This window comes from Acipenser ruthenus, chromosome 10 (genome assembly GCF_902713425.1).
Source record: "Acipenser ruthenus chromosome 10, fAciRut3.2 maternal haplotype, whole genome shotgun sequence".
NCBI lineage: Eukaryota > Metazoa > Chordata > Actinopteri > Acipenseriformes > Acipenseridae > Acipenser > Acipenser ruthenus.
This window is the reverse complement of record NC_081198.1, coordinates 19923565-19939919: the sequence shown is the minus strand read 5'-3', so window position 1 is coordinate 19939919 and position 16355 is coordinate 19923565. Positions and strand designations below refer to the sequence as shown.

The window sequence follows — 16355 nt, the reverse complement described above, 5'->3', positions numbered from 1 at the left end:
GCTAGGTTAGCTAATTGAATACTTCAATACTTTATTAAATAGAAAAAAGACCCTCTCTTTTTTTCTCTCTGTGTTTAGATTATGTTTTTACACACCTTTATCTAGCATCGGACCTCTTGTAATCAGATTGCATGCGCAGTAAGAGGTATTCCACATGCTCTGTTCACAATGTCTGTATTCAGTTCCACATACTGCACTACATAGATACATAGGAAATGTTTCTACAAATTTCTTGTGGCAGTCTAAGCATGAGTTAGTTTTATTGAATGATGATGAGAAAATAAAACCGACTCATCAGTGAATGTAAGACCAATTTGATTAACTAATTCTATTGAAGTAACAGTAACATGTAATTTGCCCAAAAATCTGTGCAAGTCAGCCAAGTTAGAAAACATGGTGAGAAATATAAAGACGTCCTATCTACAAAAATGGCTAAGTTATCAAATAAATGGGGCTAAATTGCTACAGGAACTGCAAACAACATACAGAAACGGGAGGGGGATACGTTGTTTTTGCAGGTATTATCTTTTTTGTTGGATTTTTATTTTTATTTTTGTGAAGCAAAATAAAACGGATTTGAAAAATACATGGTAAAAGACTGACCTGTATTCAAAATATTGAATTTATTAACATAATTAGATTTAAAGACTTGTATAGTGCTCCCTTAAAGTTAGCATTGCAAAGTGCAGTGAAAACATGCTAAAGCATAGGCAAGTAGTGTAGAGCACTGAGACATATGGCAAAGCTTATTAATGATAAATTATGGTAAATGCATTGTATAACCAGTGTGGCGAATGGGTTACCCACCCAGTGTCAGCACTGTGGGAGGACAAGTCGAACGTTCAATCAGGATTCTTAATTAAACTCCAGTATTTTCAGACAACACTGCCCTCTCATTCAAAACATTACATCTTTTTAAATAGTTCACTCCTCCAGTGCTCTGCGCTTGCACATTTTTGTACTAGAAATGCAGAATGAGCAGGACCTGTTTGACACGTAACAAATCTGTCTGTAAAGATTTACAATCATCCTCCATCAACGGGTGCACCAACCAAGTGAGCGACACAAATATTCGACTCTGGCAGTGGCTGATAAAAAAAAAAGGCATACCCCATTTAACACATTTTCCTTAAAAACACATTATTTTTTGCATTTACTTAAAAGATAATTATATTTAAGATTATTTAATATTTACTTAATGTACGTTATTATTATTCATTAAATGCACTTGCAATTTGAACTTTAACACCCGTTTATTGTCTTTTTATATTACAGATACTAATATCCATGTATTATAAAAAAAAAAAAAAAACAGTCTTGTAGTTTATGACATCACATAAACCCTATATGGAATTATTTTCCTGTGACTCACTGAAGCCCATCTAGTATTCTCTATGTAATCAATGTCGGTACTATATTTGGAGTTCCACAAGCAGGCATATTTGTTGTATAAACCCTTGTGTGTTTTAATGCTTATTTTGCCAGGATCTTGGTGAACTCCTGAGAGATAAGAACGATTTGAAGCATTGGGTAGCACTTCCTTAAAGTGACTGTAGCTTACAAAATAATGATCAGTTTTAAGCTTTCATTAGTTATATAGCTCTCACAGTGCAGCTTTGACAGAAACACATGTTATAGTAAACATGCGTTTATTTTAAAACAAGATATCTTGTGTTACAATTACAATTAAATACATCTATGTTTTCAAATAGTGTTGCAGTTGCTTGTTCCTTTCCCAATCCCTATTTTACACTTCCACTAGCTACATAAGACTCTGCTGAAGTGAAAGGACTAAGGAAGTGCAACAGATTTCATGAGAGCAAGGCGTGGAGACTGAGAACTTTCATTAAACTAGTGTACTCTTAGAAATGTCTCCCATAGTAAAAACACAGCAAAGTGTAATAAAGCACAGTGGAAACATGGTAAAGCAAAGGTATGCATTGTAAAGCACAGTGGAAACATGGTAAAGCACAGTGGAAACATTGTAAAGCAGAGGTACGCATTGTAAAGCACAGGTACACATTGTAAAGCACAGTGGAAACATGGTAAAGCACAGTGGAAACATTGTAAAGCACAGGTACGCATTGTAAAGCACAGGTCCGCATTGTAAAGCAGAGGTCCGCATTGTAAAGCACAGTGGAAACATGGTAAAGCAAAGGTATGCATTGTAAAGCACAGGTACACATTGTAAAGCACAGTGGAAACATGGTAAAGCACAGTGGAAACATTGTAAAGCAGAGGTACGCATTGTAAAGCACAGGTACACATTGTAAAGCACAGTGGAAACATGGTAAAGCACAGTGGAAACATTGTAAAGCACAGGTACGCATTGTAAAGCACAGGTCCGCATTGTAAAGCAGAGGTCCGCATTGTAAAGCACAGTGGAAACATGGTAAAGCAAAGGTATGCATTGTAAAGCACAGGTACACATTGTAAAGCACAGTGGAAACATGGTAAAGCAAAGGTATGCATTGTAAAGCACAGGTACACATTGTAAAGCACAGTGGAAACATTGTAAAGCAGAGGTATGCATTGTAAAGCACAGGTACACATTGTAAAGCACAGTGGAAACATGGTAAAGCAAAGGTATGCATTGTAAAGCACAGGTACACATTGTAAAGCACAGTGGAAACATGGTAAAGCAAAGGTATGCATTGTAAAGCACAGGTACACATTGTAAAGCACAGTGGAAACATGGTAAAGCAAAGGTATGCATTGTAAAGCACAGGTACACATTGTAAAGCACAGTGGAAACATGGTAAAGCAAAGGTATGCATTGTAAAGCACAGGTACACATTGTAAAGCACAGTGGAAACATTGTAAAGCAGAGGTACGCATTGTAAAGCACAGGTACACATTGTAAAGCACAGTGGAAACATGGTAAAGCAGAGGTACGCATTGTAAAGCACAGGTACACATTGTAAAGCACAGTGGAAACATGGTAAAGCACAGTGGAAACATTGTAAAGCACAGGTACGCATTGTAAAGCACAGGTCCGCATTGTAAAGCAGAGGTCCGCATTGTAAAGCACAGTGGAAACATGGTAAAGCAAAGGTATGCATTGTAAAGCACAGGTACACATTGTAAAGCACAGTGGAAACATTGTAAAGCAGAGGTACGCATTGTAAAGCACAGGTACACATTGTAAAGCACAGTGGAAACATGGTAAAGCACAGTGGAAACATTGTAAAGCACAGGTACGCATTGTAAAGCACAGGTCTGCATTGTAAAGCAGAGGTCCGCATTGTAAAGCACAGTGGAAACATGGTAAAGCACAGTGTAAACATGGTAAAGCACAGGTCCGCATTGTAAAACACAGGTCTGCATTGTAAAGCACAGTGGAAACATGGTAAAGCACAGTGGAAACATGGTAAAGCACAGGTACACATTGTAAAGCATAGGTACACATTGTAAAGCATAGGTACACATTGTAAAGAACAGTGGAAATATGGTAAAGCACAGGCTTGATTTGTAAAGCCCAGGGAGGAATTGTAAAGCATATTTAAATTAAAAAAAAATGGCAAACTATGGTAAATGCATAGCATAACCATGAGAAAAGCATGGAGGGGGAGGGGGGGGGCTGCAAAATTACTGTGCAGAATTACTGCTGCAAACTTATAAGTGTAGTACAAAATGAAAATCCATGTTTGCACATTTGAGACCTCTATAAATACAAGTGCACAAGAGCTTTGATTTTAGTTGTTTTCTTTGTTAGCTGCACTCACTATTTCAGAAGTTTTTGAAACAGGGTCTTACAATGAAGAATCTATCATTTGAATGCCAAATCAGCACTGCATTTAATGATGTGACTCCTGACACCTTCTATCTTCCCACACAAACAGAGGAGGGAGCTATCAGCTTGCCTGCTTGTAATGCTTGTAATGTCTATAAATTCCCATGCCCAGTGGAGCTGTCCACAGTCACACAGCTGCCCTGAGCTCCTGCCTGCATGCTCCTGACAGCAGAGCCCTTCAGCAGCAGGATGGAGAAACGTTCCCGGAGCACGTCACGCTCTTCCAGGAGCTCCAGCAGGAAGGCCAAGGATACAGGCAAGGAGCGGGCTGGAAGCCTGGAGCCCGGGGAAAGGAAGAGGGGGAGATCTGACCCCAGGAGCAAGAGGAGGGAAGAAGGCAAGGGGCAGGAAGCCCTGGCGAGTGATGGGAAGGTGGGGAGCTCCACCGTGGTGGAGGTGGACAAAGTCTTGGACTCGGAGCAGGACTCAGAGCCGGAGGAGAGAGCAGCATTGCTGGACACTGAGGGGCTTGAGGAAGGTGAGAATCACAGGAAGGTTCAGAAATGCAACTGCTCTAAACCTGCATGAACAAAAGAAACAAAAGGGGATTCACAGAGTCAGACTGAGAATGAGCTTGCCAACATTTCTGGTTAAAATAACTATACCAGTAAGTTCTAGTTCTTCTAGAGCCATACAATATCAATATAAATCTCTCTCTCTCTCTCTCTCTCTCTCTCTCTCTCTCTCTCTCTCTCTATATATATATATATATATATATATATATATATATATATATATATATATATATACTGTTGAATTGAACAGTTTAATTTACACGATGGTGAATCCAGATTGTATACTCAAATTAGAAACTCACTTATCAATTAGTATGGTCCCAGATTACAATACCCTGTAATGTCACCACTAGAAATATGGCTAAAGAATTTTAAAAATGAACAGAAATATGTTTTGAAAATGTATTCATTTATTGGAGATAGGGTCACTTACAAGCAAACACATTATTGAGATACATGGGAGGTGACTTTTAAAAAAGAAATGATCAGAAGATTTTTTTTATTATTATTATTTATTTCTTAGCAGACGCCCTTATCCAGGGCGACTTACAATTGTTACAAGATATCACATTATACATTATTTCTCATTATACAGATATCACATTATTTTACATACAATTACCCATTTATACAGTTGGGTTTTTACTGGAACAATCTAGGTAAAGTACCTTGCTCAAGGGCACAACAGCAGTGTCCCCCACTGGGGATTGAACCCACAACCCTCCAGTCAAGAGTCCAGAGCCCTAACCACTACTCCACAAATAGTTCATTTTTGGTGAACTATTTTTAGAAATATGAAAGTAGCTACCCCGAATGCTACGTACAGAACAATCCAGTTTAAGAATTCATAGTACAACATGGCAAAGCTATTTACATGTAAATGAACACATAATAATACATGCTGCAGATGCCTTTCTGAATATGGGTCATTTGTAAAAGAAAAAAGTAAAATACAAATAGAACAATGTTGGACAGATGTGTTGTTCCGTATTTCTAATATAGTTGGTTTTTCCATACCTAAAACTTTGGAATTAGCTATTCTGGGAAATACAAATATTACTGATTGGACAAAACTACAAAAAATATATATTTTAACATTGTTGCTTATGGCAATACGAGCTATAATGTTTTTATGGTAATGATCCACCACAGTCTCATTTTACATTAATGTATGTGGAGAATACTGAATATATTATAATATTATTTATGTGTATTATTTATTGTTAAGATGTATTGTTTTGATTACTTATTATTTGTGGATGGTGGATTCTCTCTCTAAGTATATGTTTACAACACAGTTATTAATACAATTACATGATGAAAAAGAGATAAAAAGGTAAGGTTTAACCAAACTGCACAAGACCCAACTGCAGTGTGTATATGCTCACATCATCGATTGAGTTGCATGTTGACTGTTTGCTTTGTAGTCCCAATAACCCAGTATCTGTCTGTACATCCGTCTCCCAGGTATGAAGCTGCGGACCCTGGGGTTCTGGGAGTGGATTCTGGTCATCTTCGCCGTGGTTCTCATCATCATGTTCCTCCCAGTCTCCATCTGGTTCTGTGTGAAGGTAAGCACAGACAGCCCTCATACCAGAGATTCTCTTTAGAAACCATGGTGACATCATCTGGTTCTGTGTGAAGGTAAGCACAGACAGCCCTCATACCAGAGATTCTCTTTAGAAACCATGGTGCACATTTCAAAACAAGTGTACATCTAGCTGTTTACATTGTCCTTTATTGTGCAACCATTCTATCCCATTAGATTCATTTTGTGTTAATGCTCCAATGTTATTTTAGACTATGATGAGGTTCTGCAGGCACTTCGAGGTCTAGAGATAATAAATCTGCAGCTCCAGACGGTCTTGATCCCTTACGTAATAAAAGTTGCTGCTAATATTATAGCTAAGCCTTTGTTCTTTATATTTAATGCATCCATTTTGACAAATCCCTCAAATATGGAAATCACCAGTACTGAAGGGTGGAGATGATTCTGATGTGAATAACTACAGCCCCATTTCCAATGTGCCTGTTCTGGCTAAGGTCTTTGAGTCCCTAGTTAATGTGAGTTAAAGCACGGTTTGAATTCTAATATCATTCTTATTATTATTATTTGTTTATTTAGCAGACGCCTTTATCCAAGGCGACTTACAGAGACTAGGGTGTGTGAACTATGCATCAGCTGCAGAGTCACTTACAATTACTCACCCGAAAGACGTAGCACAAGGAGGTTAAGTGACTTGCTCAGGGTCACACAATGGCTGAGGTGGGATTTGAACCGGGGACCTCCTGGTTACAAGCCCTTTTCTTTAACCACTGGACCACACAGCCTCCTTCATTCTTAGTGAAATGTAGGCTGGTTTAGGTCTAATCATGGCACAGTGACAGCAACCCCAAAGCTTATGGATGATATTACCGTGGACCTGAATAAAAATGAAGTGTGCATCTGTATTCAGTGACCTCTCTAAGGCTTTTGACACAGTAGATCATGACTTCTGACTCAAAGAAATCAGCACAGGTGAGAAGGCAGTTAGGTGGTTTAATAATTATTTTATAAATTGAACCCAAAGCATAGAAATAGATGGGTTAATTTGAGAGAGTATTGATTTAAAAAAGGGAGTTTCTTGGGGCTCTATACTTGGACCTGTCTTGTTTATGATTTACATTCGAAATGCCATCGTTATGCAGATGATACTGTATTGTAATCTAATGGCTCTTTTCTGCAGGCTAATACAAACTTGCAGGAAGCTTTGAATATCAGCACAGGGTAGAAAACAACTGATCTTGAGTACATTCTTGCCTCTGACTTTGGTGACATTATTTACTACCACAGTCTTAAGAAAACTGGATCCTTTGTACCATCCTGCATTGAGGTTTATAGCCAACCTGGGTCATTCTGTTCAGCATTGTGATTTATATAGACTGAATGGTCTGACTTCTTTATCTTCGCAAAGATTGAAACACTGGTGCATAATTGTTTATAAGGCTATCCTTGGCAAAACCCCAAATTATCTTTACAAATCTCTTGAAGTGCTTATAATCGTAGATCTCATCTCATGTTCTATGTTCACAGTTGCTACAGAATTCAGTTTTCTAGCTCCATGGTCTTTGAATAAACTTCAGGAAGAACTGAATCTTACTGTCATGATCCCTTTAAAGGAGTTCAAACAAAACATTGAAATCTATGTAGCGGAGACCTGCTTTTGTTTTAGCCGGTGCTCCAGAATTGATTAACTTGTTTGTATTTGTTGTTCTCATTTGAATTTGCGTTTCTGTGTATGATATGCCACCTTCTTGATCAGGTCTCCCTTGTAAAACAGACTTCAATCTCAATTGGACTTTCCAGATTAAATTAAGGTGTAGACTGCTATTATTATTAATACAGTAACTATCATTTCAAAAATTATTTAGATATGAACAGAGGTATTGGAGACATAATTCTGAAATGTTGCTGTTCCTAAAATGCATTTACTTTACCTAACATGGCAGCCTGGCCCGTGCAAAACTGAAATCTGTGACGTTTAGAACTTCTTATTTCATTGTTCTAATCGCTTTTCTCAACTACAAAGACAAGCCAATCCCTCCCAGTGTACAGACAGCACATCTACCCAGCTGGCTTGATCCTGACCTCCCCACTGTCTCCTGTTCAGTCCCAGGCCTCAAGCCGTGAATGTGCCCAGCTGTGGGATGTTTGTTTCCTTCACTCATTGCACTGAAGGCGGATTTGAACTCTATAGCTGGCAGGCTGGAGAGGCTGGTGTTTAATCCTCACAAGGACTGTTCTAACCAGGCTCCTTTTTGTTGGGTTCACACTGGTGTCAATCCTCACAAGGACCGTTCTAACCAGGCTCCTCTTTGTTGCGTTCACACTGGTGTTAATCCTCACAAGGACCGTTCTAACCAGGCTCCTCTTTGTTGCTTTCACACTGGTGTCAATCCTCACAAGGACGGGCTCCCGAGTGGCGCATCCAGTAAAGGCGCTCCTCGCAGGATGTGCCCTATAGCCTGGAGATCGCAGGTTCGAATCCAGGCTATGTCACAGCTGACCGTGACCGAGAGTTCCTAGGGGGCGGCACACAATTGGCTGAGCGTTGCCCGGGTAGGGAGGGCTTAGGTCGGCAGGGGAATCCACGGCTCGCCGCGCATCAGCGACCCCTGTGGCCGATAGGGCGCCTGTGGCTCTGCAGCGGAGCCGCCAGATCTGTGTTGTCCTCCGGCACTATAGGTCTGGTGGCATTGCTGTGGATCTGCAGTGCGAAAAATGACGGCTTGGAAGGAGCACTTTTCGGAGGACGCGTGTTCCAGCCTCCGTTTCCCGAGTCGGCGGGGGGGTTGCGAGCGGTGAGCCGGGGATACAGATAATAATTAGGCATGCTAAATTGGGGTGAAAATCGGGGTAAAAATAATTGGCGACGACTAAATTTTAAATAAAAAAAAAATAAAATAAATCCTCACAAGGACCGTTCTAACCAGGCTCCTCTTTGTTGCATTCACACTGGTGTCAATCCTCACAAGGACCGTTCTAACCAGGCTCCTCTTTGTTGCGTTCACAGATCGTGAGGGAGTACGAGAGGGCGGTGATATTCCGGCTGGGGCATCTTCTGCCAGGGAAACCCAGAGGACCAGGTATTGAAGAAAACAAGAAATGAATAAGAATGATAGATAAAACAAAGTCTAAAAACAAATAACATAGATAAAAACTATTATTTTTATAAATCAGGTAAAAAAGGCTGAACTATAAAATGAATGGTGGCATTACTACTGAATGCACTTTCTTTCTCCTCTCCTTTTTTAGTTTTACCTTTGGGAGGCACAAAAGGTCAGTTAGCTGATCTTAAAGTGCACAGAGGTTTATATTGGGACAGAATCTCTCTTAGGTAATCCGGTGCCAAGCCATTTAGCGCTTTATATGTCAACAGTAATATTTTAAATTAATTCTAAAACACACAGTGAGGCCAGCACAGGAGCTATAAGATCTACTTTAGGAATGCCCCAAGAAGTCTTTCACATGGTACATCCCATCTCATGCCGATAACGGCCCTGAGTTTCACAGCACCTACACTGTCACATTAGAAAACTGCAATCAAATTGCATCACTGTTTTCCTTTCTAAAACTGAATAAACACAGCGCGCTGCCATCGAGACAGAACAGCAACTACAGTGACAGCCAAATAGTTCACGACAACAATACAAGGTACAAATAAACCTATTTGAAATACAGACTTAAACTGAATGTATCTAGCGCTCCCATACCTGAAGCTCCATGGTGAATGTATCTTGATGTGATATGAGTGTCTGAGCGTTCCCGTACCTGAAACTCCAAGGTGAATGTATCTTGCTGTGATGTGAGTGTCTGAGCGCTCCCATACCTGAAGCTCCATGGTGAATGTATCTTGATGTGATATGAGTGTCTGAGCGTTCCCGTACCTGAAACTCCAAGGTGAATGTATCTTGCTGTGATGTGAGTGTCTGAGCGCTCCCGTACCTGAAGCTCCATGGTGAATGTATCTTGCTGTGATATGAGTGTCTGAGCGCTCCCGTACCTGAAGCTCCATGGTGAATGTATCTTGCTTTGATATGAGTGTCTGAGCGCTCCCATACCTGAAGCTCCAAGGTGAATGTATCTTGATGTGATGAGTGTCTGAGCGCTCCCGTACCAGAAGCTCCATGGTGAATGTATCTTGCTGTGATGTGTCTGAGCGCTCCCGTACCTGAAGCTCCATGGTGAATGTATCTTGCTGTGATGTGAGTGTCTGAGCACTCCCATACCTGGAGCTCCATGGTGAATGTATCTTGATGTGATATGAGTGTCTGAGCGCTCCCGTACCTGGAGCTCCATGGTGAATGTATCTTGCTGTGATGTGAGTGTCTGAGTGCTCCCGTACCTGGAGCTCCATGGTGAATGTATCTTGATGTGATATGAGTGTCTGAGGGTGAATGTATCTTGCTGTGATGTGAGTGTCTGAGCGCTCCCGTACCTGGAGCTCCATGGTGAATGTATCTTGATGTGATATGAGTGTCTGAGCGCTCCCATACCTGAAGCTCCATGGTGAATGTATCCCGTCTCCCCTTGATCCACAGGTCTCTTCTTCTACCTCCCGCTCCTTGATGTTTACCACAAAGTGGACCTCCGCTTGAGAACCTTCGAGATCCCGTTTCATGAAGTGAGCAAACAAACACACCTGCCTGTTTAATTTCTTATACCACTACAAATGAGAAACCGTGGGCCCAATTCAAGTGATCTAAATGATGGACGATCTTTAAACACATTTAACAAACTATTCATTGAATGTGAATTGATTTCCATCTGCGGAGATTCATTATTAGGTAGATGCTGGTTGTCAGGAATGGTGCAGACATGCTTTCAGACAGTAACATGACCCAGAAGACACTGCTGCGGTGAAATGACACAGGAAGTGAATCAGTAACAGACTTCCTGGAAGGCATGGCGAGCAAACTGAGAACTTTCTTTAATCTAGTGTAAAACCAGATGTCTGTTTGAAAATTAAGTGTTTCTTTCAGAACTGCACATGTGAGACCGATGTAGCTAATGAAAGTGCACAGTGGGTTAGATTGATGGAATTACTCTATTAGCTACAATGACTTTAATATTTAAACAGTGGTATCAGGTCAGGATGCTAACGGCTCACCCGCTGTGTTGACAGATAGTGACGAAGGACCTGGTCACCCTGGAGCTCAGTGCGGTGTGTTATTACCGGCTGGAGAACGCTCCACTCTGCCTCACTGCTGTCTGTGACTCCTCCACTGCTCTCCGACTCCTCGCTCAATCCACACTGAAGAGCTGCCTGGCCCACCGGGACTTCACAAGCATCCTGCTGGACAGGAAGAGCATCGCAGAGGAAGTCAAGGTACTGGCTGTGGCTCTGTGAAAGTGTCTAGAACTTAGTAATGAGGCACGTGCGCACACAGTACGTACAACATTCTGGATACCTGATAGGTGCTCCGAGTGTTACTGTGCTTTACTACATCTTTAGGAAATACTAAAAGAAACTAAATACATTCAATTTCCTTTCAACTAGCAATGTCGCTTGCCATTGAATTTTTTTTTGTTTCTTTTAGTATTGTTTAATTTGGCACTATCAAAGGCTTTCTAGTTCTGAATTGACGACATCTTTACCTTGTCTCTGTGAGCCACACTTGGCCATGTCTTTTAATGACACACTGACTTCAAATGAACATTTTGAATGGGCTGTTATTTTGTGTTTCTAGATAGCGCTGGATGCTGTAACCTGTCGATGGGGAATGAAAGTGGAGAGGGCGGAAATGTAGGTTTCTTGTCAGTGAATGTATTATTTATTTGGTTTTGAACGTAGAGCTAATGAAAGGTTAGGGATAGCGCACCTCAATCCTGACCTGAACACCCACTGCCTGTCTGCCATTCTCTCCCGAGTCTTTCTTAATGAGACAACCACATTGTGGCAGATTCTGTATTGGGGTTTGTTTTGTGATGTGCACAGAAATAGAATTCCTCTTGCACAGGATTATCCAGTTTATACAAACCCTGTTTTCTCTAATGACTTCTGGGAGTGGATACGCGATATGAAGAGGTAGAATTTTTGAGTAATCTCTGCTGTGATGTATCGGTTTATCTGGGCTCAGTACCCTACAAGAGTTAACCACAGTAATTTTGTAGCTTTCCCCATACTTTTCCCATGTATTTCCCATAGTTTACCATGGTTTGTTGTGTTTTTTAATTTTCTTTACCATGCCCCAATGCTTTATTACAATTCGCTATGCTTTTACAATGGGACACTTTCCTGACTCTCTCCTGTGTTTCAGTAAGGATCTCCATCTGCCAACTGAACTCCAGCACACTCTTTCAGTGGAGGCCGAGGCACAGAGACTGGCCAAAATCAGAGTAAGAACCTATTCTGTTATTCTGCGTCACAGTCTAGTGCATGGGCTTCCAGCAATATTAAATAGGAGCAGATGCCCTAAAAGCATATCTAAAAGCATGGCTTGCTAGCAGAGGTTTCTTTATCTAGTGTAGTTCCAGATGTCATGTTTTTAAATGAAAATACATTTGCTAAAATTACTTTTTTTCAAAACTGCACATTTGAGACCTATATAAATGAACGGATGCTCATAACAATGTACAGTATGCAACTATTTTGTTAGCTACAATGACATTAAGCAGTGCTGTCTGAATGCTCCCTAACCCCAGCCCCTCTCCCTAGGTGATAGCTGCTGAGGGGGAGAGGGCTGCCTCGGAGTCCCTGCGCTTGGCTGCGGATAATCTGTCCGGCTCCCCCCAGGCTCTTCAGCTGCGCTACCTCCAAACCCTGCACAGCCTCGCCAGCGAGAGATCCTGCACTACCATCCTGCCACTGCCCTTTGACCTGCTCCACCTGCTCACCCACAGCGAGGGCACACACACACCCCGGGAGCAGGGAGAGCCCAAGAAAGACTCCCCCATGCTCTAACTCACAGCTTCTCAAACTCTTATTGCACACAGCTGTATTGGGACTCCCTTTAGAGTGTCTTTCAAGACCCCTGATGCAAAGATTGTTAGAATTCAAATCCAGGGATATATCACTGGTTAAACTGAATCAATGGTGGTGTTATCCACCTTGGTGTGTGTCTGCTACAAGTTTAGTGCTGGTAAACGATGAGGATCAATAACACTGGCTACAGTGAGAGCTTCGCTCATAGCTCTGCAAGGGAGAGAGAGAACAATCCCTGCCTGCCTGCCTCTCAAACACAGGTAATCATGTAACCAAAAGGCATTTTTTCAAAGAATGTCATCATTATTTTACTGTTTGGGGTGCAAATGCTTGCCTTCTATTATTAGTAGTTTGGTTCTAATTTTGTAACATTAGCAGGTGTTTTTTTCTCTTTTGAATAAAATAGGAGTTAAAGACATGAAAGTAGAAATGTTAGATTGGTTTGATTTCCTAAATGTTTTAGAATTAAATGCGTTTGTAACCAATCAAAAAAGGCCTCCTGAGAAGCCCTCAGTGCTATTACTAGCCTTTACCAGACTAAAACATTAATGTTGAGGAGACTGCATGTACACAGATATGGCCAAAAGTTTAGCATCACCTAGAATTTTAGGATCGAGACATAATTAAATAAAAACAATAACATAATTTAGATATTTTATTTATTTAACATCGTATAATCAAAGAAACTACTAAATGAAATCACAAGTCTACCAGAAGCCACAATAGTAGTACAGGATTTAATGTTGGATTCCGAAATGTCACATTTTTCAGTTTTTGTCAGTTTTGCGTTACATATATGGAAAACTACAAAGAGGTATGTAATTCAATATGTTCATGTCATATTATTCAGTGGTTACATTCAACTTTATGATGCAAAATTAGTTAATTCTATAAGGTGATGCAAAACGTTTGGCCATAACTGTATGTGTATATGGAAAAGACTGAATATTGAATAAAAACCCTTACACTGTACACATTCTACTGTATAAACACTACAGCTGACCTCTACATTTGACATGCATATCTTTAACAGTGGTAAAAGGAAAAATTCTAAACACTTCAGCTTGGACATTTCAAAATGTTTGAACTGTGTTTTATTAAATACACTGCATGTATTTGAAAGCATTGTTTAATTTGATTGGCAGCCTTTTGGAAGCGCACGTCTAGTGGAATCTCTTGTTGAGCTTTGATGTTTGCTCCTTGTTCAATCTCTTCTCCTCACTGGATTTGTTTCACAGTTTCAGTCTTCAAATCTAAAGAAAGGAAATAGAAAATAAAAGGAATTAACAATTGTTCATTCTGGCACTGAATCACTTTTTCAGACTCTACTACAATTTTTATTTTATTTTTATTTTTTACTAGATCTCATTTTGGATTGTACTCACTCAGATCCAAACGTCAAAGTTACTGGCTGAAAAGACCAATTAACCTGAAAAAAATGTCTCTGCTCCTCATCTACAAAGTTACAGAAACTTAATGTTTTTCATGTGTTGTGAAACCATTGCTGGAACAAAGGGGGAGAGGAGGAGGGCAGGGAGGAGGGTGAGGAAAGGGAGATGGAGATGGAGAGGGAGACAGAGGAGGGAAATATGTAGGGAATGTGAAGAGAAAGGAAAGGAGAGAAGGGAGACAGATAGCTTTAACTAGGGAGTGTGCTCTACTGCTCTCAATGTGATATTGACAGGGTCAGCTCTACTGCTTTCAATGTGATATTGACAGGGTCAGCTCTACTGCTTTCAATGTGACAGCCATTAAATGACCCCATCATTAAGTCATTTATTTTTTCCTTTGCATTTTAAATGATTTATTTATTTGGACTTGTGACTTTAACCACAGTTTGTAGACCCTCATAGGCGGCCCATTGTACCGCGGAACAGGTAATAAAGCGGTCATTGCTTCCATTTGCCCCATAATGCCATTCCACCAGCACCTTCATTATACAGCTATGGCCAAAAGATTTGCGTCACCCTATAGAATTAACACATTTTGCTTCATAAAGTCGAATGTAACCTGCTGAATAATGTTATTTTAACATATTGAATTACATACCGCTTTGTAGTTTTCCATATGCTTAACAAAAAACTGACAATAACTGAAAAATGTGACATTTCGAAATCCAACATGAAATCTTGTACTACTATTATGGCTTCCGGTAGACTTTTGCGATATCATTTTGTATTTTCTTTGATTACATTATGTTAAATAAAAGATCTAAATTATGTTCATATCGTTTTTTTTATTTTTATTAATGTCTCAATCCCCAAATTCTAGGCGATACAAAACGTTTGACCACAGCCTAAGGCAGAACCAGTAGTTAAATGAACACATGCTTTAGGGCCTGTCATGTGCTGAAATCAACAATAAACCAGGAGGTAAGAATGAGCCCCAAGCACCTCACACACAAAGCAGCACAACTGTATGGTTTACAGGTTCTTGTATAGAGGAAGAAAACAGACAGCTGTCTGGGAGCAACTATAAAATGACTATGCAAAATAAACAGAATAGTGTAAGTTTAGCCATTTCTGCTGTGGAGCAATAAACACAAGTTACAATATAGAAGTAAGTTCATAAAGAACATGTTTATTAACAGTTGATTATAACAACATGCAGGGGTGTGGTAAATGACATCACAGCTGTAATTACCTCAGAAGAAATTAATTTCTCTCACACATACCAACCTCAATATAATAAATTAGAATATATGAACAGCAATTCAATTGAATTCTATATTTTAATTAACTTGATTAGCATACATAGGTTAGGTTCACCAAAAACTACAGTTTGCCTTTACGCAAAAGTTTATATTAAATTTAAATTTAAAATTATGATACAAAAAAAACCAAAAAAATAATACAACCTGTAATAGACATACCTAGTGATTTCTTTGCAAACATAGGAGTTAAGATATACCGGCTTATATTATCTATGTGCTTGAATTATTCTACAGTGTAGCCAATCTATCTTCTATCCATACAACAATAAGTGAACTAGTATACTTCTATGTACTTAAAAGGAAAGATATCTGTCCAATAAAAATCACAAGAACCGTTAATCTCAATAAATATAGTTCCTTCTACCCCAGACCCTGCAGACAAGTAAACCACTTTACAAAAACAGAACGTACATATGCAACCATGTGAACTGATTCAATACTGAAATAGTTACAAAAATATATTTTTAAAACCCAACCACAGTTCTGTGCATAGTTAGTTTGTAATGCACCATCAACCGTTTCATGGTCCTATCGCAAAGCATGGGGTAAATTGTCTTTTGATTACACATAAATATACTATTGTAACAAATGCATTTGGCACGTGAACCTTGATTAATTCATGTTTTTGTGTTTAAAAATATTTATGGTAATGTCTTTGTAAATCAGCTTTTAATAAAACTAATGAACTAACTTCATTTTAACAGTACAGTAAACTATCACATGCGAAGAACGAGTCTGTCAGGTTTAATACAAAAAAAACACACTATATGGCATTTACAGTTCATTTAAATTCCCAATTTCATATTACAGGACATATATACGGTTATTATACCCGGGGACCTACCGAACATGGAACTGCGTACCTTGCC

At 39.7% G+C, this 16355-nt stretch overlaps 2 protein-coding genes across 7 annotated transcripts in view; one reads left to right on the top strand and one right to left on the bottom strand.

Moving 5' to 3' along the window:
* Positions 1-3933: 3933 nt before the first annotated feature.
* Positions 3934-16181, top strand: nphs2 (NPHS2 stomatin family member, podocin). The gene is made up of 8 exons (XM_034018155.2): positions 3934-4271; positions 5776-5879; positions 8862-8934; positions 10390-10472; positions 10974-11177; positions 11539-11594; positions 12109-12187; positions 12507-16181. The coding sequence occupies exons 1-8, from the start codon at positions 3950-3952 to the stop codon at positions 12750-12752; spliced, it is 1167 nt and encodes a 388-aa protein (XP_033874046.2). The 5' UTR covers positions 3934-3949; the 3' UTR covers positions 12753-16181.
* Positions 13851-16355, bottom strand: part of axdnd1 (axonemal dynein light chain domain containing 1) — a 57222-nt gene continuing 54717 nt past the window's right edge. For all 6 annotated transcript variants that reach the window (XR_009329678.1, XR_009329679.1, XM_059031944.1 and 3 more), the window contains one exon: positions 13851-14026. Coding sequence is in view for 4 of the 6 variants with exons in the window: in XM_059031944.1 (XP_058887927.1) it covers positions 13992-14026 (35 nt within the window). In the remaining 2 variants the exon portion in view is untranslated. The remainder of the gene's footprint in view (positions 14027-16355) is intronic.

Bases quoted from the DNA above. Each gene is read 5' to 3' on its own strand.
- nphs2 (XM_034018155.2), top strand. From the start codon at position 3,950: ATGCTCCTGACAGCAGAGCCCTTCAGCAGCAGGATGGAGAAACGTTCC. The intron at 8,935-10,389 runs GTATTGAAGAAA...CTTGATCCACAG, and splicing joins AGGGAAACCCAGAGGACCAG to GTCTCTTCTTCTACCTCCCG. The intron at 10,473-10,973 runs GTGAGCAAACAA...CTGTGTTGACAG, and splicing joins TCGAGATCCCGTTTCATGAA to ATAGTGACGAAGGACCTGGT.